This window comes from Crocodylus siamensis, chromosome 4 (genome assembly GCF_052110815.1).
Source record: "Crocodylus siamensis isolate JL-2025a chromosome 4, ASM5211081v1, whole genome shotgun sequence".
Lineage (NCBI taxonomy): Eukaryota > Metazoa > Chordata > Crocodylia > Crocodylidae > Crocodylus > Crocodylus siamensis.
Genome location: NC_143398.1, coordinates 87112786 through 87138895, shown reverse-complemented (window position 1 = coordinate 87138895; position 26110 = coordinate 87112786). Strand labels below are relative to the sequence as shown.

The 26110-nt window shown below is 40.3% G+C and overlaps 1 protein-coding gene across 7 annotated transcripts in view; it reads left to right on the top strand.

The window, feature by feature from the left end:
* The window catches only part of ATF7IP (activating transcription factor 7 interacting protein), a 139438-nt gene that overhangs the window by 11388 nt on the left and 101940 nt on the right, over positions 1-26110 (top strand). The window contains exon 2 of one of the 7 annotated variants that reach the window (XM_090042751.1): positions 999-1061. The exons of 5 other annotated variants lie outside the window; for them this stretch is intronic. Coding sequence is in view for 1 of the 2 variants with exons in the window: in XM_090042748.1 (XP_089898874.1) it covers positions 9355-9374 (20 nt within the window). In the remaining variant the exon portion in view is untranslated. Of the gene's footprint in view, positions 1-998; positions 1062-8775; positions 9375-26110 lie in introns of those variants that run through there. One more of the 7 variants, XM_090042748.1, reaches the window with a different exon arrangement.

Here is a 26110-nt window from a genome sequence, read left to right as displayed (position 1 = left end):
ATAACTGACCTTTGAGATGGTGCAGGTTCCCCTTTAATTCTGGTTTCATTAAAATCCTGTGTAAATATGTACTTTTTTTTTAAAATGTCACTATTTGTTAGTCTAAAGAACTGCATTACATGGAGGGGAGCCTATCATGAAACCTTTTAGCAAGATAGCTATAGGTGGTCCAGCTGCATATCCTGTCTAACAAGATCATAAATTGGTGTGATTATATAATTTCTTGGAAATATTTCTTTCTTAAATTTTAGTCATCTGTTGTGTGGAGGTTTGTAGGTGTTTTATTTTGATGTTTGTGATGGAGATGGGGGGGTTGTTGTGGGGGTGGTTAATTTGTTTTTGGTGTGGCTTTTTTGTAAAGTTAACTTCCATGTTCAAATATATCTGACTTTGTACTGGATAACTAGATTTCCAGAATATTTCTGTGATATTGGAATGATGAATAGTAAAACCTGTAATGGCCTTGAGCAGATTTTCACTTCTTTAGGATCGAAATGAAGCTCCTCTTGAAGAGTATTCCCTAATGTTTGTCAGTTCTGTGCATGATTTGGCTCATCTCTGTAGCTGTTAATATGTGACATGGATTGGGAGCTGGAGTTGGGAAGGATTTGGTGTATGCAATATAAATCCTGAGCCATCGGCTGGTTGCTGGTTCACAGACGTAACGAGGCTGTCTGTCTTCTTGCTTCACGTGTTGTTGTTGTTGTGGGTTTTTTTTTTTTTTTAAAATACCACTTGTGCTTTGAGAGGCTGCAGTGTTGCAGCATGTGCATTAACCACTTTTTGCCTGTGCAGTAACCATTTTTTCTCTTGTGCATGTATTATTTTTTGCAGTGTGGTAAAGAGGGGGAGGTGCTTTGCTGTATAAATGTACTACCCACTGCTGAGTTGTAACAGTGGCTGATCTTGAGTGCATGTTGCAGCCATCTTAATCACATTTGCAGTGCAACTGAGTCAGTGCTGTCTCAAAATGGCTGACGAAGTGTTCTTCATTGCAGCAGTTTAGCCTGACTGTATGCAAATGAGCAAGCCTGCTGGAGTCACATGCTTCAGATTTAGAGGTAAGAAACAGTTCCTTTCTCAAAATAAATTAATAAATAATAATTTCAAACTTTAGAGAAAAGAACTAGTTCTCAGGTGAATGAGAATATTTAAAGTTGTTTTGGGGGGGGTTTGTGTGTTTTCCTTCTTTCCTTTGAGCAGGAAATCTGAGCACACTGAGTTAGGTTAAATGTCTGTAACTTTTTCACAGGCATTGTGGTGGGTGGGGCTGGCAAGGTCAAAGGTCATCTTTGCAGATGTATAAAACCTTGACTTTTCCCAGTTTCAGTTTACTTCAGGCTAGAAGAACCCACAGTTTTTTTCTGGCGTTTCCTAGAAACTTTCTATATAATGCCACTAAATTGAAAATAACGCTACAGAAATCTGTTACTGCAAATTTATAATCAAGGAGTTAGATGAGCATTGCATTCAGTGATCCTATTTTTAATCCTGTTTTATTTTTCTCCAACATTTTGGATATGGAAATCTTAAACCCCACCCCCACCACGCATGTGGGAAGAACAACATTTATTTACTAGTAAATAGTTTTCTGGTCTCATACTTGTGATTGCAGAGCAGTTACCTCCAAGTATGGAGCTTACAGAACCATAAAATGAACAGTAGAAATGAAAGGAATGATTTCCTGGTTTTGTTTTATGTAGTTTCATTCAGATCTGAGTGTGGGAGTTTACATGGTTTCACATGGCCTAGCATTCGCATCTGTTTGACAGCCATAGACTCATAGTTGATAAGTATCAGTGTCCGAGGCTTGGAGGTAAGGGAAGTGACTACACATGTACAAGTAGTACACTACTTTTTTCATTTAAAAACAGGCATTTTTCTCCCCAGACAAGCTAATTGTCTTCCCTCTTCTTATTTTTTTCTGCTAGTGACCATTACTGGCTCTAGATACGTTGAATTTAACACGAGTCCTTTAAAAATAAATAATAATTTTAAAAAACCTGATAATAGGAACATATTGATGTCCTCCAGGAAGCCCCCCAAAAAGTGAATGTTCAAAATGGAGACATAATGTTCCCTGTCTGAAGGTGAACTAAGTACTAAGGATACTATTAAACTTATCTCTTTAATAGGCAAATGTTAGGGAAGAATTAAGTCTTTGTCCCTGAATGTGTGCTTTTTATCAGCACATATTCTGTATCTAATTAAGGAAGGTGCACTCTGTGGCTTAAGAAATCTATAAATTCCTTCTTCTGTAAGTGATTTCTAATGTTTCTTGTTGAATTAGTGAAAATTATACAGCTCTGAGAATATAATTCTTTGATAGCGTATAGTGTAGGTTGTGGGTCTCCTAAGAGCTTGAGAGTCATCTTTTTTGTGTGCATGTGAAAGGCAAATCTAAAAATTTAATAAAATAATATCATTTGAGTGCAGTCTCTGATTATTTGCTTGTGTTGAGCAAATGTTCTTCCATAATTAAATGTAGGGCTTTCCAACTGGTGGTCTAGCTCGCAAGGAGTTAACATGCAGCCTGTAAGCTCCTGCCTAGCTGCCATTCCTCCCCATTGGCTTTGGTGCTGATGGCAGGTGGCAGTAGCAGGGGTCTTTGGGACAGGACAGTATTTCTGGAGGTGGTCCAGTAAGCTTACTGCGCAGGCAGCAGGTGGAGGTTGGCCAGCTGACACAGCAGAACGGGTATGGGGATTTGTGCAGGGAGCTAGTGCTGCTCATATGGTAATGCCAGGTGGAAGGGCCCTCCCTCACGGCACTGGGGAGTGTTGAGGGGGAGTGCGCTTATTCTACCCGTGTGATTTTGGAGGGGGTAACTTGGCAAAGACAGCAGAAGTGGGGGGGGGGGGGACTCGTGCAGTGGGGGTTGTGGTGCTCCATGGGGGACGGGGGGATGGGAATGGGGGGGGGAGTCTGGTGATGTGCACACAGCAGCATGTAGCCTTACATGGTAGCAGCAAGGGGAAGTGATTCAGCACAGCAGGGGGCTGCATGTGCTGGGGGCTCCTGAAAGCCTGTGCAGCTTGAAGTCCCTGCAGTGTGTAGCCCAGCGTCCATGAGTGGTATAGCATGCGGCCCCTGGGCACCTTGAAGTTGGACGCCCTTGATTAAATACATGCATTTTTCAAAGCTCCATTCTTCCCCCCACACATACTTAAGGAGTTATAAACATATGTCATGGGAAGATGGGTTCCTGAACTTAGGCGATAATGCAAGTGAAGCAGCTAGTATTCTTACTTTGTTTCATTATGATTTTGTTTTTGTCCAGTGACCTTGACTGTTTCACTTAAGCCAGCCTTAGTGGTTTTCAGTGGTATCTATTTATTGACTAAATGAAAGTTAACATGTTAAAAACTTTTCTCAAACATTTGGAAGTTTCAGAGTTTGAGGGTGTTTTTTTTCTTTTTGTTTCCTTTTCACAAGTTAATCTTCATAAACATGTTAGAACTGTGCCTATATAATTTACCAGATTTTGTTTGGCGTGTAAACCCTCCCTCTTGCAATAAACCAGTGAGGCTTATTCTTTCCCATCTCCCATGTAGGTGCCTTTATATTTCTGTAAAACATACAGGCTGAAATAATCCTAACCCCTAAATCTTTTAAATAAAACAGTCTCTTGAGGGTGGGAGGAGGGGCATATAAACCAGTGTGATCACATTTCTGATTAATGCCAGATAGTAAAAACTCCATATCATGGTTGGGCAGGGGGTGGAACTTGTATCACTTAATATCTTTTAAAATTGAAATAGCATGCTCCCTTGCAGTAATTGGAGGGGATGAGATTTTTGTGCCTAAAACCACCCAGAACGGGGAGAGTACTAATGAAGAGAGGGAAGGAGTAATATGAGCACGTTCTTAATTTGTGAAATAATCAGAAATTTATTGTCAAGATATAGCTGTACCATTTTCTGTTGTTCTTATGGTTAAGTCCTTTCTACTCACATAGCAAATGATGTGAGTGTAGGAACACGGTTATCTTAACACACAGAGAAGAGTAAAGAACCAGTCATCTTATAGTACATGTAAGACAAATGGTTCTTTACTCTTCTGTGTGTTAGGATAACTGTATTACTTAAATTTCTGCACAAAAGGAAAAGTTTTTTATGTCCTTTAGCAGTGTTTAAACTAACCCTCCTTTCCCATGTGAGCCGAGTAGATTATGCCCATTTTACAGATGAACAAGAGACGCAAGTTGCCCAGGTCGCAAAGGAAATCAGTTGTTCATCAAACTATCCTTCCTCTTCAGTCCCTGTTCTCCTTCTACTTTAGTGTTTGCCCCATGCTTTGTTTTAGTTTACTTTATTCTTTTATGGGCCATTTTAGAAGCAATAGCTGTTTTGCAAGTGCTGCAGGAAATAACTGGCCCACTGGGGAACCTTTGAAAGATTGCTTGTTTTTTTTTCTTAAAGTGGCTTTTTGGAATGTTTAAAATCTGTTACATTTTGAAGCTGCTACCTTAACTACCTTTTGATACTGCTATAGAACACACCTCATTTCCAGTGTTCTAAGCTCTTCAGAGTTATTCAGGAAGGCTGTATGATAGTGTTTCTCCCCCTCTGTCTTCCTCTGGCCTTGCTGCCTTATCTTTAATGCCTGCTTAGCAGTGGAAAAAGGAGGCAAAAAGTATTGGTTCGCATACAGAGGGACAATTATTTATTTGCCATTAATTTAATGTATTATGGCAGTCATTAAGACAGCAGTCTAATGGAACAATGTAGGCTTTTTAACTAAAAGCTTGCCATACATTAACTAAAAGCTGTGAGATAACCAACAGGGCTTTAAGTTCTGACTTCTTCAACTTGGTTCTGGTACCTGCGTAACTTTTTTCCTTTTGAGACTTCCTCCACTGTAGACAAATGACTTGGCTGGTAAAGTAAACATGAAGGGCATGCTCAGGATATTTTGATCGCTTATGTCAGAAAAAATGTAAAGTTCTGAGTAGCGCACCAAACAGTAAGTGCCAAGAAATAATGCAGATTGAGTTTTCTCAGCTCATTACAGTAGTGCACGTGAATAATACACAAAGCTGTACCCTGTATTTACATGAGTACTTCACGCTCACCTTTTATAAGTCACTCATTTAAAAACCTTCCTCTCATTTGGAACTGTTCTAACACAGCTTGGTTATTTATTTATTTTTTTTAATTTTCCTTTGAAAACCCAGAATTGTCTCACTTTCCACAGCTGCATCTTCTCATTTTCAGTAGATGTTTTGGTAGCAAACAATTTCAGGCAGGAATCAAACCCAACTGGAATGGACTGCTGAATTAACGCACTACACCGATACGTGCAAATCACTTCTGAAGCACTCACTTCATGTGTATTTTTTTTTTAAAGGAGTAGAAATAACTCCAGACCTTGCAGAATCACTTTGAATCTAGCATTTAAGCATACTACAGTCATGTTGTGAATAAACAGTTAAAATGGCCTAGAATTTCTAGCATAATTTTAGTAAGATTTCTTAAGGTATCAGTTGATCAAGTGTTAATTTTTATGCATAATTTACTAACAACTTTAGACCTCTTACATTTTTGTTGTGTTCATTTAATAGTGTGTGAATGTCTACATGTAAATTGAATTGGAAGTGAGTGAAATGTAGCATTCTGGTAAGCAGGTGAGGAAGCGCACTATAATTAAGAATTGTTATCTAAACAGGAGGTGAGGGGGCATAGTATTTACAAGCTAGCTGCTCTTCAGTTGTTTGAGGCCTGACTTGCTCCTCTGTTGGAGGAGGTTTGTAACTGCCCCCTTCTTTTGGCACGTGCTACTGCCTATTGAGAAATGCAACGGGCCATGTAAGTGTGGTGTTGACAGTTTCCACGCTGTTAAAATCAGTATAGGTTTTTGGCATCTTTCTAAGACTAAAAATTAGAAGGCTGGGGAATGCCAGTCCTGGCCATGTGATTTATGAATAATTGTTGGTTGGTGCTATAAAGGGGAAGTTAAGTGAAAGTCTGATTTTTAAGAACACCAGTGGGGAATTTTTTTTCTCCAGGTGCTTTGATAAAACAAAATTTAATCCATTAGATTCGATCTTTATTCTTCTAGCTATGTGGTTTTTTTTCTTTCTAAATATGAATCAGATGCCTAAAAGAAATCACTTAAACTGATCATAATCCAGAATAAATGATTTCTAATACTTTTTGTAAGCAAGCTAGACTTTCCTAGAAGAGGCTTTCTTTTGGGCATACAAGCCACTGTAGTGACATTTGCAGTTCATGGATGCCCTTTTTCCAGGGTTTGTGTGTTTTGCCTGTATGGCTGCTATTGCTCCATTGAACAAAATTTAGAAGTTGGAGGGCGGGGGGTTAAATTTGATTTTTAGATTCAAAATGTGGTGTGTATTGAGAGGAGAGTTCTTATCCATCCTACATTAAGAATGGAGAGGTAACCTAAATCTTTTTAGACGTTTGTGCTGTGTATGGATATGCTAACTGTGAGCAGGAGAGAGAAACATTTTAGGCTTCTTAGGAATGAAAATAACTGGAGTATGTGAGTGACTAGATTGCTGTTCAAGTAGGTATACTCTAAGTTGAATGCTTCTCGTATGCAAAAATTAATTTGGAAGCATCTACAAATGCTGCTCTGCTGGCTATCATTTGTTACCGTGCCTTTACATGAAAAACACAGGTGTTGGAGCTGCTTTGGGGTTTAATAAGTCCTCTTCTAGTTTCTTCAGTTTACTTTTGCCATGGAAACAGTTCATTGTGCTTTTTAAAACTTAGTTGGTATGCTTTTGAATCCTCAGCTGGCTAGCTGTTCCTGTTCTTAACTACAGTCTGCATCTGAAAACCAGCTTAATTGGAACTAGTTGAGCATGTAACCAGATGCAGGGAGGAGTGGAAAACAACTTAAAACAAGGGAGTGTCCTTGAGTTTGTTGGGAAGGTTCTGGAAGCAGGGTGGTGCCTTTCTGAACACAACAGAAGGAGAGCTGATCTTTTCGGCTGGCTGTAAGATCTGGAGTGGAGTTTCGTTAGAGGAGTGGAATTGGGTGGTAGCACAAACTAGCTAGAAAATAAAATAAGGACAGGGAAGTTGCCTGGTTTCTTTAATAGCTGCTTTGTTGTATACGGAGAGCCTTGCTAGAAGGCTGGTGATATGTGCACATGGCTGTAGTACAATTTGCTGTATATAGGAGATGCAGTTTATTCTTAGCAGCATTTGGTGCCCTTTATCTTCAGGCTCTGGATGGGAATTGCAAGGAGGCTGTTTATCTGATGAGTCACTCTGCAAATGACAAAAGCGTCATTGGAAGATGCATAGTGCACAGTACTTAGAAGTGCTAATGAGTACAAATCTGGCTGAAAAGAATATAAATCCCAGGACTTTCTAAGACGTAAAAGCAAAGTATTACTAGGTCTCTTAATTAATGGTGGTGATTTAATCTGGCACTCATTCTGGAAAAAGAAGCTTCTTGCCTATACATCAGATCAGGCTCTCAAACACCACAGTAAGGGGTGCAGTTAAAAAAAGTCTGATTTGGATGATTAAAAATTCTCAGATACTTAATGCATTCTTTTGAATAAATTGCGTAATGCCAAGCTACCTGTAACCAGACCTGAAGCAAAAATATTCTTGTAATGAAAAGAAACGATATAAAATAAAGTTTGTGTTCCTTTTGAGACGATAAACTGTGGTGCAGTAAGGGAGAGAAGTAGAGCAAAGCTGATTTTTCTGTATAGGAAGGAATTTGACTTTACCTGCATGGAGCTGACAAGTGCTCCTGTTCTTTCATTCGTTTCCTTTTCTTCAGATGGTCCATTAAATGGTGCCATATTGCAACAGCAATAATTTTTCTAGATGGAAAGGCCAACAATACTGCAGTTTTGTTTTTAGTTTCATTTTGGGATTGCACAAAATTCACATGTATTAAGAGCTGCTATAGGCATTAAAACTATAGCAGGGTATTGAAGATCTTTTTTCCCTCCCAATTGATATCTGCAAAATGTGGTCCGCTTATTCCAAAGGTAGAGTGAGTGAGCTTAATGAAGTGTACCTATATTTCATTAAGTTATTAATACAGATGGGCTCTTCCTGGAGGGAGGGGGACATGTATGTAATTATTAATCATTTGGAGTTAAAAGGAGGGTGAAATTCAGACTTGTGTCTACTTGTAGCTTTATTATGTGAGGCACTGGAAATGACAGAGCCTGCAGCTCCATCTGCTTGATGAAGGGAAAATAAATGGGCCAGACTGCTCACTTGTCAATAGTAGCTGAAAATTGGGTCACTTTTTCTGTGAAGCTGATGTGTAATTGCCTAGTATTGGTAGGCTCTCGGGTATTGGTTATTGCTGTAGTATTTGAGGCAGGCAGCTTGAGCAAATTTGCTTCATTCAAAAGTTATTTGCATTGCAGCTATGTGCTTATGAAAAACACTTGGAATGATGTCTTTAGTATTGGCATCCTTCTCACTAGGTGTATCTAAAAAAAAGTGGAATCTCTTCTTTTGTAGACTGTATCTTAAAGCCCTTTTCCTATCACCATCATATTAAGCTAATTGTTAACCTTATTGCTGTGACTTGGATCTGGACTGATGCAGCCTAGTTATTTGTTTACTAATATTCTAGAACCAGGAATTGTCTGATTGGGGAGAGGGGGGAGGATGGCTTTACTCGGCAATACCCTGCTGCAGTTTAGGCATGTAATGAGGCCCCCTTTATGTAAATTTTACTGGCGCCAGCTAGCTGTAACTGCAGTCTGGCTCAGCTTTGGCAGCAAGTAACATGTGTCATGGACTTTTATGTGGAGTGTGCAAGCATTCTGGTTTCTGGGGTGAAAGAACCAGGTTGATTGATTTGAAAAGGTGCAGAAAGGAACCTGAACATAGATGGGCTCTGACTGTGGAAATACTGAGGAATTTTAGCTTTCTTTTTCTTTTTTCTTTTACATGCTGCCTTTTCTGCTCTCATAAATTTCTGCTTGTTGGTACCACTGTGTGGTATGTGGGAGGTACTTCACTGTACATAGTTGCTGCAGTGCTAGTAGTTGGCAGCATAGAAAGCAGTACAAAGAGTTCTCTGACTCTGGACACTTTCAGTTGCAATATTCAATTGGAGACTGTAGCATGCTTGTTTAGTGAGCCGTAGTGATACTAGTGACCTGTTTATTCACTTATGTGGGTGAATGGGAGATTTCATTGCACTTTACTGAACAGATGTGGACCACTGACAAGTAGTACATTAGCTCAGGCTCTGGCTCCCCTATAGTACTGCTGCTTGTGTATAAACAAGCAAGATGTGTCTCAAGATGGCTGACCTGGAAGTCTTCTTGTAGCTCTTGATATTTATGCAAATGAGCTGCATGCCCGTGGCTTATACAGAGGAGGAAGTTCGTTTTGCATGTGTTGGCCCCTCTTCAGGTAAGAGAACTGAATTTCTTCTGCTGCCTAATTTTTTGAGGCCTATCAATTTCCTTTTTCTATTCGTTTCCCTCTACCCCCTGCCCCCCTTTGGGCACAATGCCAAGAAGCTGAAAAATACTTAATTTATGGAATTAGCTGTAATTTTTTTTGGAGGTTGTGGGAAGTAATTTGATTTTTAATAGCAGTATTTTGGGGTTATTCTTCATGTAGGGGAGAGTGTTGCAGGTAAAACAGAAGATTTTAAATTATCTTGAATCTTATCTTTTTTTTTGTATTACATTTGGTTCAAGTGTTCATTCTTTTGCTAGCCCATTATTGTGTCTCTACAGTGACACCAACTGATGCACACGGAGACATTCTGTTGTGAGCTTAGTTTCATTTACTGGTGTAGGCTGCAGACGTGCAAGTCTGCTAGTGGTATTTTGACTTGTGTCATGTGGGATAACTGCATCATCCTACATCCAAGAACCAAACTGCTTGTGGTTTAAATTTATTTTCCATCACAGCTGACAAAATTGATGTTTAAAATGGTGGATTCTGAACTGCTGTCTGTGTAAATCTGCTGTTAATTTGGGACAATACAAAGTCAAATATATTTAAGTGTTATGTACATTTTAAGCAAAAAAAACCCAAGACCCAGTTGGATATTTTTCATTTTCTATTTTTTCTAGTCCCCTTCTCTGTGGTATTGACAAAAGTAGCTTGTTCCTGTAAGCCAAACATACTGACACTCAGAAGTATTGCTAATTTTAAAATACTTTCCATTGTCTTTCTTCACATATTGTACTCATGCCACCTCCATGTACTCTTTATGTAGGGCAGATATACTACATTGCCATTTGCCTGACATGAAAGGAAGCCTAAAGGAGGTTTTGAGTTGTTGTCATTGTTGTACCACACATTATATACTTTAATTTTAGTTGGAAGCTGTTCCAGCTTTCTGCTGACCAAGAAGTATAGAGTTGTCACTTTGTTATTTCAAAAGTTTTTCTGATTGTGGCTGTATGTCCAAGTTCAAAATAAATTAAAATAGTAGATGTGGGAATTCTGCATCCTAAAATCGGAAGCTCTTTAATTATATACAAAAACCTGTTTCCATAATGAAAGAGAAACAAATTATGTAAAATCCTATCACAGTTTATTGACAAAGCAAAGGTAGCTATTTAGAAATAAAAAAGATTATAACTAATGTGGAAACAAAATAACTAGTTAACAGACTGGAAGGTATAAAATGTAGGAAACTGATAAGGGAAGCCAAAGACATTTTGAAAGAGATTAATTTTTTTCAACACTAAAGCTTTTAAAGGGGGAATTCAACTATACTAGGAACAGAAAATCCTAGTAAAGGTAGTGTAGTAAAGGTAAGTATAAACTCATTACTAGATGGACAAGTTAACCTGAAGATTAAGGTGAAAGTATGATACAAAATAAAACTTGTCAAACAAGCCTGACTTCAAGTTTTATCAAATCAAGGTGACCATATAGGGGTGATTATATTTAGATATGTATAAAATACTTGATTTAATACCAGGTGTTTTTATTTATTCTGTATATTTTTTAAAAACTAAAGAGGATATTAAATGGATTAAGAATTGGCTAACTGATAGATCTCAAAGTATCTGTTAGTATGTAATCCCTTCTAAATGGCAGGGGAGGTGTAATGGAGCTCCTCAGTGATTTCTTATAGATCCAACACTTATTAAACATTTCAGTCCATCAGTGTAAATTAATATTAAATTACTGCACAAATTTGTGCACAATAAAAAGATTGTGAGATTCGTAACTAAGAAAGATAGAAAACCTGTACAAGATATGCTAGATCACTTGGTAAACTGATCCATTTCAAGCTGCATACTTTAATGTAGTCAAGCAAAGTTATATACTGAGAACCAGGCATATAGAAAATACGTAAATTGGGAATTGTATCATGGGAAACAGTTGCCTTGCAAAGGATTTGGGAATCATAGCAGGCAGTGAATGTTAGCTCTCAGGATAGTGGTATGGGGAAAAGATGCAGTAAAGTATTTGGATATATAATCTGGAGGACAACGAGTAGGAATAGGAGAAATATTTTATCTCTGTATTTGGTTTTGGTGAGGCTGATGTTGGAATTCTGTATCTCATTCTCATGTCTTGAATTCCCTTGCTGTTTGGCTTGTTCTTCAGCCCTCAGTCTATTTTAGTTTACCAAAAAGGTCAATGTGACTTGTTTTTAAGGTGTGTAAATACTTTCCAGAGTTAACAGTGCCAGGGTCCTTAATCTAACATAGAACCAGTGATGGAAACCTGATTCATTTCAAATTTAGAAATTACTAATATATTTTTAGGAGTGAAGAATAATTAACTGTTGGAACAAGTGAACAAAGAAATGGTGGATTTGCATCTCCAGTCTTAAGTTGAGACTTGAGATCTTGTTGAGAGAACTTTCTTTTAGCTGAACACAATTACTGGCCCAGCGCAAAGATGATAATAGAATTTAATGGCTGAGTTTTATCCAGGAGGTCAGACAAGATGATCTAACAATCATTCCTCCTGGGTTTAAACTCTAGGGATACTTAGCATGTGCTCTGGGAGGTGGGGGGGGAGGTGCTTTAATTAGAGTGGCTGCAAGAGCCACTCTAATTAAAGCGCCCACAGCATCTCGTGTATCAGCGTTCCCACACTTCAGAATGGAGCTGGGGCACTTTATCTAAAGCTTGTCAAACGAGCTTCAGTTAACGCACCCCGATGCCATTTTGAAGTGTGGGGACACAGATACCTAAGACATGGAAACTGGCTGGAGGTTGCCAGTTAGCACACTCCAGCAGACTCGATTAATGTCATTGCAGTGCATTGGATCAGCCTCCCGGCAGGTGTATAAACAACCTGTGAATACATCATGCAATTCAAGTCATCTCAAATTTTTTAACATATCTAATCACTGTGTTCCAGGAGTCCCTCTCCTTTCCATGTTGGACAACAGTTTTTTCCTGATCCTGCTGCTGGTTAAGTAGTTACGGCTATATAAATTATGGCTGCATTTTTGTAGTCTGATTTTTTTGTTTGTTTTCTTGTTCGTTTTTGTTCCCCCGGCCCTTTCCAGAAGTAGCTGCCCTCTTTTTATGTGCCTGAATTGAGGTAGCAAAGTTCATAAGCCTTGAATAAAATGTCTGATGTTGAGGAAAAGCAAGTATGTGTGTGACATACCCAAATGAGATAGTAACTAAAAATAGTAAATTACTCTAGAGGATTATAATCAGTGGCTTCATGACTTATGTTTTTCTTCCTATTTTATGGTTGGAAATGTCTAAAAATAGCAGTTTATTTGATGTCTACTGCTATGTATCTAGATGATTTAGTTATTAAAATACCCCAGCTTTAACAAAGAGTTTAATAATGGGTATTTATTCTGATGGACTTCTGAAAACGCACAATTTTCTTCTAGTTGGATTTTGGCTTGTCAATTTCTTTGCTGTGTTCTCAGTTGACAATATTAGCCTCAAAGTTCTGATTCTGAATTCACCTGGGAGAGGAAAGGTGCCTGCAGTCGTATCAGGCAAAAATGGTATAGAGGGGATTAAGAAGGTCTTGTTTACTAGCAATGATACTTGATATTCTCTAAGTAGCCTCTGGGTCTAACAAAACTGCCAAGGGTGTTGTGAAGCTGAATCACAAATGATGTGTTCATTTCTCCTTCTACCAGGGAGGCAGTTATTACCCTCATCACCTCGTTCTGTTAAATTCCTCCATTTACAAGCATTAATTAGTTGTCTTATCTGGATTCAGCTTCAGCCCATTCTGTCATCCAATTTCTGGTTTTGGAATGTATTTGTGTATTCCATTGCTTTTGTCCACCACATTTGCTTGGTATGATGTGATGAATACTCCATTCTTTGTTTACTACCTTTCCTGAGACACCTTTTGAACAGTGAGATGGATGAAACTAATTGCATCATACCTCATGCAGGAGCCCTTTGGGGCAGTGAAACAATTGTCCAATCTTACCTTATTTTCTAGCAAACAAATCAGAAACACTTAAACTCGATCTGCTGTTATCACTAAGGACTGCCAGCATCATAATTAGCTCTTGGGCTGCTCTTCTTAATATCAAGCACATCAGTCTAGCATGGGCATTTCATCATCCTCCATTACTGTCAGGAAAATTACCAACCATTATAACAAGTGTAGTTCCTATTCCAAACCACCTCCAAGACTCAATTGACTGGACCCATGGAATCCAATGTTTCCAGAAGTTTGAAGAACTGACATGCTGAAACCTCCTCAAAGACTTACCTCAAAAATGGGACATAGTGGCTTAGGTTGACAGCGACTGTGAAAGTTGTGAAGTGATTTGCTTCTAAAGCAGAGTCGTATAATAAGTTCTTTAAAAAACAGTAGGCATCCTGTTTCTCCAGCTCAAGCTGTGGGAGTAACAGTCTCCTGTAGAAGACTGAGTATTCTTTTTGCTAGCTTTCATCTATCAAGGTTATTAGGCCAACTCTGAGGGTGTAAAACAGTGCCTTTAGCTTCAACAAGACCTCAGTAAAAGACTGGCTAATACTACTTTCAATGTTAGTTCTCATTTGTACACATGTATGTAGACACTTCGGTTTAAAACCAGTCCCGTCCTGTCCCTTCCCCCCCCCCATCCCACCCTAGAAAATAGCATAAAACTACCAAGGGAATACTAAACCTGTAATTGATGAAAAATGCTCTGAATTTGCCATGAGACTTAACATTTATTCACCCTGGTATTTGCTAGCCACAGAGGTTACTTTAAAATGCGCTGTATTTCAATTTGTTTGAAACTGTGCAGCTGACTCGAGAAAATCTGTTTAGATGAATAGTATTCTTGTATGAAGAACCATTTCTCAGTTGCCATTGGCCTTCCATATTCCATTGGAACAGGTCATTCACTCCTGTGGGAAGGATGTGCTTAAAATTCTCTTCCAATTGTTTCTAAATACTAAACCCAGAATATGAACAGTGAGCTATGTGAAAAACCATTTTGAATTGATATATTGGCTCTGGAATCCTCATCTGGTCTAGAATAAACATACTTTTTTATGGATGTGGAAATCTAGAAGCACTATCAGCCTCCAAGTCTACAATGTCAGCATGCCAAGGAATTTCAACTAGTATGTTTGTGCAATACATAAAAGTTAACTTGGTCTTGAGAGAGAGAGAGGATCAGTTGGATCTAATTTTAGGAATAAAAACTTCCAACAGCTAAGACTAGATTCATAAAACAGACAGTTTGCCCTGATCTTTGTCTTGCCGTATTCTAAACTATATGCTTAGCTAGAGACCACAAATGATCGCTTGATCTCTCTAATTCTAAGAAGCTTCACTAAATGTTAAGCCGGTGTCTTGTATGGTAGCTGGTGTCGGACAGAATTACTAGCACAAAAGATCTAGTTTATTGTTATGATGCTATCTCTCTCTCTTTCATTTTTCTTTAAGAATTAACCAGAATAAATCCTATATTAATCTCTTATTCTAAACTTTACCTGTTAACTTGCCAAAAAAATTGAGACGTTCAGATGTTAATCACTTCTATCAGACTTTCTGTTAACAAAGTTCAAAAGATTTGTGGTAAAACCTCAAAAATATTAAGTATTATATACCTTCCTCAGTGGAACAACTAATTGCAGTGTTGCTGTGCCTAAGAAAACCCTGGATACTCAGCTTGATGACCTGCATTTAAAATGTCATCTACTTTTTAGCTATTGGCTGTAATTGGCTACATATTTTGGCATGCACTGGAGAGCCACTTCAGATTGTTAAACAGTTCAATGTTTTGCTTTTGTCTTTTGCGTACACACTATACTGGTAATGCAGGAATAAATAAAAGATTTTTTTATGAGTAAAATCTAGAGCTTTCAGGCCCGTTCTGGACAAGAAGTAGATTATTTCGTTAATTGAAATACAAATCAAGATTAATTTCCCCTCTCTCCCTTTTTAATCCTGCCATCAGTCTACAAAGATGATTTCTTTGCCTCTAACCTCAAGGGCTTTTATTTATGTCTCCATGCTACTAAGCTCTACCAGTGTTATCTACAGTTTGGACTTTCTGTGAGTCCTTTCCACTTGAAGGTGTAGCAATCTTTCCATTTATTTATTACTAGCAAACTGCCTGTCAAGAATGATTGATTGGGGGAGTGGGCGGGGATGGAGCCCCACATCTGGCACCCCCCTGCCCTTGCTCTGCATCCACCTTCCCCACTGCCACTCTGTGTTTGCCCGTCCCCCCGGCTCCATGTCCACCTGGCCTGCATGTGCCTGCCCCCCTCCCTGTTCTGGGGGCATTGGGGCTGGGGAGAGGGGTGCTGCCACTGTGATTCTCTTGTTTGCTATCTATTATATAAAAATGTATTATTAATGATAATACCTAAGTGTTGTGCAGTTCTTCACTGGTATATCTCAAAGTAGACCTCAAAATTTTATGAAGTCCAGAGGTGTGCTGATTGGACCAGAATTACTTAAACCAACAGCAGAGCTAGGACTAAAACCCTTTGAGCCAGTGTGCATCCTGTTTGAATAAAAGTAAATAATGAGGCAAAATCAGTCATCCTATACTGGAGGAAACTGGCTAATTTGGGCAAAATACTGAACTTGGAAATAGTATACTATTTGGATCTCATACTGAATAAGGTCGTCTTCTTACAATGTTTTGGACTAAAATATTTCTCCATTAGATTTCTAAGCTGTCACCAGTATATTTTTTTTCTGTGGACTTTGTTCAGCTTCAGAGTACTATAATATTTCTTTCTTGTCTTTCCATCTGCAGAAGAAAAACTTGATAAACTTTGGTTAAAATATTTTGGCAAATGTCATTTTCTCCTTAATACTTGTGATGGTATTTGGAACAACCTAATTGTGATTGTCCACAGCAGAACCCTTACAGTTTACCTGTAAGAGGGGATAAGCAAACCATTTTTTTCTTTTGTTCTCCCTTAGCCCAGTTTGTTTATTTTTAATTGGTTCTTACATCTAAGTCCAGTTTTCCCATTATTACGGTTGTAACCAGAAGTGAACACTGCTTCTAGATTGGTTGTAGTTCCCTGACTGGCAGATGAGAGGAAATACTATTTTTTCCCTCTACAAAGGTTATTTCTGAGAAGTCTAGGAAAATTGGTTCCTGGATCTGAACCTTGTAGTCATGTTAAAGCAATAAAGGTATAGGATGTATTTTTAGTTGTTTTGGGATTAACTAATTTATAATTGTGGAGGGGAGGGTCTACATTGGGATAATTACCATATTTGCTTGCATACAACACCCCCAAGTAAGGCTTTTTTGGAAGGCAGAATATAGAAATCCTTTTTTCCAGAATTACAGGAGACTGTGTAGTGTAAGTTCACCTGGAAAATGCAGTATCCAGGAAGTTCCTGCTGCCAGCTGCATCTCCCAGACTGTCTCCTGGGATGACACGCTTCCTGGATGCTTTATTTCCAGGACACCTTACTCTGTCACACAAGCATAGGCCCTAGACCAGGGTAGGCAACATCTTAGGTCAGAGTGCCAAAAAAAACACAAAGTCTATCTTGTAAGGTGCTAGAGTGCCGGCACACCACAAAAACAAAACCAGGACTGGGGGTTACATGGCAAGATGTACGGCATATTTAATACAGTTAATAATTATAAATGTTGCTGTGTCATAATCATAAATGTTACAGAAAATACCAGGTTTTCTAAAAATTCTGAATCTGGCGACAGTAAATAAGACTTCATATTCTTCCTTTGTACTTGTGCATTCTTCTGTTAAGCATGTTGTGATGAATGGGGAAAGAGGGGAGGCACCGTGGGCAGGCTGACCTGACCAGGCCCTTAGGAAGGTGGCAGTTGTAGGAGAGCAGGGGCTGCCACGGGGCTTCGCAGACTTGGCCATAGAAAGAGTTCCCAGCGGCACCCAAGGTGGGGCTCAGCTTGGCCCACACAGCACTGCGGGGATGGGGTGCAGCTGTTCTGCCTGTGAGGGGGCCCTGCCTGGCTGAAGTGAGATGCCAGGTTCAGGGGGCTCCCAGCTTGGCCCCTGTGTGTACCAGGCATAATGCAAGTGGGGTGGAACCCCCTGGACTCCAGCAGGAGCCCCTTGAGCTCTGGGAATAGTCGCCACAGGTGGCACTTGGGGCCGAGCCATCTGGGAGCCTGCAGCACAGCGGCTCTGTGCAGTGCCTGCCCTGGCCCCTTAAGGGGAGCTGTGGGTGGGCAAGGCCAGGGGCCAGGCAGGCTGGGGAAACCATAGCAGCTTTTCCCAGGATCCAGGGGCTCCTGTGGCCAGGCCCTTGCACTGGGGGCGGCTCTGCATGCACTATAACCAGTGCACAGGGAGGCTGAGCCTGGAGGCAGAAGTCCTCTGAGTCTGGTGTCCTGCCCCTCGAGGGCAGGATGGCTGCAGCCCGTCCCTGTGGAGCTCCATGGGCCAGTCCAGGCTTTGTCTCAGGTGCTGCTGGGTGCCCCTGCCTGCCCACCCGTCACAGCTTGAGCCCACAGAGCCCTGAAGTAGGTCCCACTTCCCACCCAGCCCATGCCTTCCTAGGAGCCTGGCTGGGCTGGCTTGCCTGCAGTGCCTGCCCCTGCAATTCCTGGCACCCCGGTTCTGCCTCAAACTGGTGGGACAAGCCCAGGGCTCACCCACCTGTGGGGAACCTCCAGTGCAGCGGCCCAGCAAAGCACATGCCTGGGCCCCAGCCCTGCCCTCCCCCAACCCCCTCCAGAGGCCAGGCTGGGCTAGAAGATGCAGCCGGGGGGGGGGGGGAGGGGTCAGCAGGACATAGCCTCCCTGTCTGTGTTCTCCTGTCTCCGCCCCTGGTGCCTGCATGGGAGAGCCCAGAGCAGCAACTTAAATTTATTTTTAACCATTTCCTTTTATGTCTCCAGGCATGCTGGGGATAATGTCTCCACGTACCACAATTGGTACGTGTACCAGGGGTTGCCAATCCCTGCCTTTAAGCCATTGAAAGGACAGTAGCAGAACTGTTAGTTTGTTACTATAAGTGGTTCTTTTATATAATCTCCTCTAAATAAAATGTTATTTCAACATTACAGGCCCCATCGAGATACTACCAGCAGTTCACTTGCTGCTTCAGGAATAAGATGCATTGCTCAGCCAACAGCTGTGGCTGTGAGAGGGTTAACAGAGGACTCTGTTGTCTTGGCAGCCATCTTGACAGGTGCATGACATGCACAGTGGCTCCAGGCTTGCTTCTTTTCTAGGGAAGAAAACTGCTTCCCTACTTAAATTTTTTTTTTGGGGGTGGGGGGTGATTTTTGAAGGGAAAAGGGTGAGAAAATAAGGTATCCTCACATCTCCAGGTTTAGAAACTTGTAAATTATCCACAAGACCAGTGCTGTTTTCGTAACAAACTTCTTAATTGTTCTGGCTGTTTGAATTTAATGAATACCATATTATCTCATGATTCTTACGTAACTGGGCAGCTGTTTTTGTGGGGGGTTTTTTGTTAAAGGAAACACTTATAGTGCTAAGTTAACAATTCTAGAATTTAACCTTTTCTTTATTCCATTAAAAATGCTTCGAGTCTACGACTGTAACTTAAATACTTTTTTTAAAACATGTAAATAAATACTGGTTTGCTTGGACTGACTTGTCTTGTTTCTCATCCATGCCTTTTTAGTGATGTTAGTTGCAGGGTGGATTTGATTTAAAACACTGGTCAGGATGCCTTGATTAAAACGCTGTTTTCTGCAAAAAGTGCATTCTCGTTGCTTGATATCCTCTATTCATTTAAGTTCTTGAAACAGTGCTTTTAAAGAGAGGTAAGGGCTTGAGTCTATGCACACAAGCACGCAGAGAGACAATAGGGCTGACGGGTAGGTAATCATGTGTATTATCTATCACTTCCATATACTGCTGTTAACAAGGATATTAACTCTGGAGACAAATCCATGGTTTGAGAACTGAAACCAAGCATCACAGGGCGTGTTCACATGTGCACTTAAACTCATCTATATTTAATGCATCTTAGCCTAAGGCACAATAAGGCGATTTTTCTTAAGGTGCACATCTACACGTGGCAGGTGCCTTAACATGGCTCACTGGGCCAGTGTGTTTGCAGCCTGCCTTGGGAAGCACCCTGGACCAGCCCCCCACATGCACAGCCACACAGAGGCCTGCAGGCAGGTGCCATGCTGGCAAAGTGGCTGGGGGCGGCATGAACAATGAGTGCGTTCTTGTCCAAGGAGTGCAGAGAAAATTGCAGTGTATGCCCAGGGGCCAGAGGGGCTCTCAGTGGCATATGGAGCTGGGCTGCAGCCAGAAGTGGCTTGGCTCTGAGTGAGCAGCGGGTGCACCTGAGCCCCCAGTGTCTAGTGACTCAAGGATTTTGAGAATAGTTGAAAGGGGGTACTCTTTTCTGTAGTATCTAAAAAAATCCCCTCCAGAATTTTCCTTATTGTAGAAAGAATCTGAGGAGTCTGATCAAGGTGATCATTTTTTGAAAGTAAATATCTGTTCATACATTTGTCTCTTTAGGTATCTCTGGTTTCCTGTGTGAATAGTGTTTGTTGGGTTTGTCCTTACAATAGGTCCTCCTCACAAGGAAGTTGTTGCAGAATTCTTACCACAAATGTCCAGGTTTCTCAGTTGTCAGCATATACTTTGTATATCAAGTATATGCTGACAAGTTAACATGGTGTGACAGTTCTCTGTGCCTTCCACCCCCACCCCCAATTCAGTCCTCTTGCCTTAGGAATGGGGATTATCAACAGGCAGGGATAAGGGTTAGAGTACCTACTGGCAATTTCATTGTTCTTTCCTGAAAATGAAGTTGGTTCCTTTTATCTTCTGCTTTTCAAGACCATTGATCAGATGGAACTTCTGGCATCAAAGGTGTTTGCATCCCTGGAAGTAATGTGCAAGAGAAGTCATACAAATTACTAGAGGTCTTCATCCTTCCATGCTTGATGGACTCACCATGTCAATTTACAAGGGATTGTTGAAGGACTTCTGGCAGACCGGAATTGCTGCCTGCCACTTCAGGGGGTGGATAACCTTCTCCACAGGGCTTCATTTTTCTATTACTTGTACCCTGTGCCAGAACCTCTTAAAACTACTTCATGAAAGATCCAAATCAGAAGTGTCTACTCTGTTGCCAGTGACTGCACGTGTGCATTGCTGACTACCACCCACTTAACAAATTAGGGCTACCTACACTAAAACAAATGGTCTCTTCTTTTGAAAGTCTTCCTAAGGAGCAAAGGGAACAAATAACATTTATCATATTGGAAAAGAAGCTGAAAGGCAGAACTTGATTGCAAGCTGTTTATGATGCTTCTTATACATCATTATTGTTCATGGCAGAATTGCTAACCCAAGAACAATTTTTGTTTACTGACAATCTGCAAACTGTTTACTAATATACTTTTTACTTATTTTTTTTACTAATACTACACCAGATTTTTTTCTGAGATGTTTCATATACTGTAAATGTAACCCTTCTGCCAGGCCCTAGAGAGCAATTAGAGAGAAGGGCTGGGTTCAAATTTAGGAGTTTTATACCAGCAAGAGGTAAAAAAAGAAAAGAAGAAAAGGTGGGGGGGTTGGTTGGTAAAGTGCTTGCCAACTGTCAATTCAAATTTAAAAAAAATCTTAGGTTGGCAATCTTGCTTGACTGCAGTAATGTTTTATACCATGCTGCCAGCTCTGGTCACCTTGTCCCAGGGTAGATCCTCTCTCTACCAACCCCACAGCTCTGTCTTGGTCACACCACTTCCCTCTCTGTCCTGCCTGGCTCAAAGCTGCACAACTCCTGTATACCTTCAGGTTGAGAATTGAGCAGCCATTACAGGGAGTACTTGGCTAGGATGGGATGAGAGAAGGAGGTATGGAGACTCCAGTGGGCCAGGAAGTTCTGATGGACAGTTCACTGTAGGGTGCCAAGTAGCACTTCTCCTTGGACACTGGTGGCCTTGCTCTGCTTTATCCAGTACCAACATTTGAATCTAGCTTTTTTTTTGACAGCAGATCTTGAAACAAGCTCAGTATTTCTTAGTTTGTTATGGGCAGCTCAGTTTTTGTTGGGCACGGGGGTTGTTGTTGGCTTGTCTGGGGTTTTTCTTGATGAGGGCAGTGGTTAAATAGACTTTGCATACAAGTTTTTAGGCTGTTTTTTATGGATCATCCCTACATTTGTAGACAGTTGGCAACTCTAGTCCATGGTCACATTAGTGGTGATTTGAAAGTTCCTTCAGATGTCATCAGGACCACCCAAGGGGGTCTAAATGACTCTGGAACATCTGTTTGAGGACTGTGGTACCTTCAGTTGAAAGACTAAGGCCTTCCATTCCATTGCAGATCTCAAGTTACTTTGTGTTCTCTCAGAAGGAATGTTCCTGCTCCAAGAAGAAAGCCAGACAGACCTCCGATCCCTGACTGTATCTCTGTTCCTGCTGTCACAACACATGCAGGATATCAGCGCCAAATGAGGAAGTAGATGACTGCTTCTTGACAACTTGCAACTTGACAGCTTTTCTCTCCAGCACCTTTCCCATCAGATGGGAGCCTGGCAGTAGCTTTGGAGGACTTCTACCTTCATCTCCTTTTTGACCTCACCATGAACCTATGGGTCTGGGAAACTGGTGTCAAAAGATATATCCCATACTGTTCAAGTCTCCTCTTATCACCCTCTCTTGTTCTTTTTTATGGTCCATTCTTACTGGACAAGATAAATTATCTGCTTTATCTTGGAGTAAGATATGTCAGGTTCCATGATTTTATTTATTTATTTATTTTATTCTCAGTATTTTATTCTAAATCAGTCTCTACCTCCACCATCTTAGCAGCATAAAACTGGCTTTAAATACTTCGATCCCTATTAGGAACATCATGCTGCCAGTATAAGGTCCTACTCTCTGGTCATTCTGTGGCATGAAGGTTACTCCCCCAAAACGTACCCACCACAGGAGTTCATTTAAAGAGATAAAGGATCTGTCTGTTTATACTCTGTTTACAGGTTGATGTGGAGAGGCTCAGCTTGGTTCAAGAAACCTTTAAATATGGGCTAACAATGGGCATCAAAGTCAAAAGTATCCACAGTTACCATAGCTCAGAGCATTGAATTTATAGGAGCCCAGTAAGATTTTAGATGAACAATATCTTACATTTCAAAAAGACAGTTTGAAACCAAAGTGGGGAATGCCTTATCCAGAGATTTTGCCAAGAACATGATTCAGATTTCTGGGACTAGGTAAGAGATATTTCAGTACAGGCAGTTCTTTGGACTTAAGACACAATTGGTTCCTGAAAATGGCGTCTTAAGTCAAAACGTTGTAACTCGGAACCAATTTTCCCCTAAGGAAACAGTTATAAATGGGGGATTGGTTCCTGAATCAAGGTCTGATACCCTGTTTTCACCAAAAATAACCCAGAATTTTGTACTCAATCAATTATAGATGAGTAATATAGCTACATTAATGTATTTATATTGTAAATAGCAATCATATTGATTTGGAAGGGCTTATTTGAGGTGACTTTGCTGCACTTTTTGAAGGGCTCTTGGGTGGACTTTTTGAAGGGCTCTTCGGTGGATTCTTTTCAGGAGTCTTGGCTGCAGGCTTTTCGGGAGTCTTGTCTGCTTTCCTAAAGTGTCCAAGGAAGTTCAGACAGATGTTCTTTCTACAGGGAGATGGGTGACACAGCGACTTATTTGCTGTCATGACATCAGATCAAGTGTTGTAAAGTCAAAACTGACGTCAGAAATTTGAAACAGGGTGTCAATTTAGAAATGTAACTCGAAACGTTTTAAGTCACGGACTGCCTGTATCCACTTATTCCATGCAAAGGGAATTAAAAATCATTATATTTACCTAGGAGACATGGAGTGGATATGTTTAGTTGTGGCCTTGCAATTTCTATCTTAGTTTTTAGGTATGTAACGTCTTTCTGTACATTTGTCCATCAAGACTAGTGACAGGTTCTCCAGTTTGGAGTTCTGGCACCTATTTTCAAGGTTAAGGAATGAGATCTTCACAAAGTTGTCTGAATCTAAGCATCTTGGAGCTTAGAGATATCATCTTGGTATGGAAAGCAGTTCTGCCTTTACTCCAAATGTCTATAATCCAGATGCGGACAGACAATATGACAGTAATGCAGTGTTTCAAAAGAAAGGAAGGAGCCAAGTGTTTTCTCATTCTATCAGAAAACCTGTTGTTTCTGAACTTCTGCTAAATTGTGTTGATGGCCCTGTATCTGCCAGACATTTGGAACCCTGCAGCAGATAACCTCTGCAAATAGTTCTGACAAATACAGGTACTTGATTAAAGATCCAATATTTCAAATTATCCTTCACAAGTAGGGTTATCCATTGCTATATGCCAGAGCAAAAAATGTCAGGAGTTCTGTGCCAGAGGTGGACCCGGTCTGAGTTGCCTATTGGGCAACTTCATTCCTTGGATAATGGGACTGTTTAATTGCGCCGTATGATATTCATTGACCTGAGGAAACTGAAACAAGATAGAAGATCACTGGTCATAATAGATCTAGCATGGGCTTTACAGTTCTTCTGCTCTGATTTTTGTGAACCTTGCAGTGACCACTCTGTCTGCTCTTCATGATACTTAAATAACAATGGCCAGATCGTACATCAGGACCCAGCATTGTTACGTCTGAAAGCCCAGATACTAGCTGGCTAATATCTGCTATAAGAAGCCTGAAGTCTATACTGTTTTGGTCCAAGTAGGAAATCTTACATGTATTGAATTTACTTTAAAAACCAAGTGGAAGATGCTCTCTTCTTTGGCTGTCTCAGCAGCAGCTGTTTTCTTTGGAAATGGTCTGCACCCCCCACCCTCACCTCCACCCTTTAGCAGATTCTATCTAGTTACAAACTTTAAAACAGTTTGGGCTTTATTACTCCAAATATGTTCATGTAGAAGCACTTTCTACTTATCACCTTGGATCTAGGGCCTTATTTGTGTTTTCTCATCCTACAGTAGTTGGATTCCTTAATGTTCTTTGTCACGTGAATTTGCTTTCTTGGAACCTCAATATATTAACAGTAGTGGTAGGTTCTCCTGTTGATTGAAACTTTTCATAGCTATTATATGAGAATTTGGAACGTCAGGCCTTTGTGGTAGGTTGTACTTAGTGTTACCTAACGAGATTATTACTCAAGCTTCATCCCAGGTTCCTTCCCAAAGTTGTTGTTGTTGTTGTTGTTGTTTTAAGTTCAGTATGTACCAGTTTACTCATTTTCCAACTTTTTCCCTAGAATCACTTGGCTCTGGAGGAAGATTGACTTTGTACCCTTAGTGTAGTAATGCCACTATTATGTTACCTTGAAAAGACAAAATAATTTAAAAAATGCACTGTGATGGTTTTGACTGTTGAAGACACTGTTCACTCTAGGTAGGTCAGCAGAAATGATCAAAAACATTATAAGAAAACATTAAAGGTTAGCCAAGGGAAATCCACCCAGCTGCATTTGACTTTCTTCCATTCAAGTTCAATCAGAATTGCTTCCCATTTTAAATAATGCCCCTATTTCTGAAATGTGTAAGTCTTAACAAGTAAAATACGTTGTCTACTTGGATTTCACAACCCTCCTCCTTTTCCTGCTACTGTGGGATCTTCTAGTTCTGGGATCTTGCACTGGCAAAGTAACCGGGGGCTTATAGGGTTGGGTCCATTCTTTGTCTTCAGTTGGGGTCAGTGGTAAACCTGTGAAATACAACTCAAGGAACCTGAGTTACTATAATGTTTTTTTTAAGGCCTTTTCTCACCTTAGTGTGTACTTTTTTCATACCAAGCAGGAACTGGGGAGATGCCAAGATAGCACTTTAGTAATAGTACAGCCCAATTTTGCATCGATAGCATTACTACAGTGTACCGTGTTCCAAAAAAACTGATGTATGTTTCACAGAAAAACCATGCGCAGGCAGATATTTAAATAGTAGGTGAGGTGAGGGAAATCTGAACCTTTTCTTTTATTTTGTGTAAGTTTCCCTGTAATCTTCTATTTGTTCTGATCACCAGGTATTAATATTAAGAAGAGTAAAAAAAAAACAAAAACAAAAACCCTCAGATTTTTATGGGAGAAATTTTAATTACTTACTAACACATTACATTTATTATATAAACTCTCTTTTTTATATGTAAAGAATTATCTTGAAGCATCTGTAGCCTGCTTATTTGTGGAACAGTTAGTTATAAAGGGATTCATTGCAGTTGGCATCTGATTGCATTTAGCGGTGCATTGCCTAGGTTGGTCTTTTTTCCTTCCCCTCCCCCCCCCGCCCTCCATCTGCAAGCTCTAGACTCAATTAACTATTCCCAAGTGGCAGAGAGCCAGAATTGAGATTAGTCCCGAGAGATGTTGCTTAGCAACCAAGTGTGTCATCCCCCTCTGCCGCAACTGAATTGTAGTGAATAGTTAGCAGCAGTGCAGCTGTAAGCCTGGAAAGGAAGGCTAACTAATTCTCCTCCTTGCCTCTCCATTGCCACTCCCTCCATTCTGCATTGAGGTACTGCTGAATATTCAAAGTATCTTTCAGAGTGCCTTTTCTGATGAAAGCAGGAGCTTGACACTGGCTTATAGAAGAATGCTAGTATAATTTCATAGGTCAAGTACAGGCATTACACTTTTTTCCAGTTTAGGTTGTCAGAAACCAGTCTATATCTGTAACAGAAGTTCAGGACACACAGACTGCTTTAAAAATGACGGATCCTGGTCTAAGGTAGACCTGGATCGATGTAATATTAGACTTACTCAATCTAGGTTAGACTGGTAAAACAATC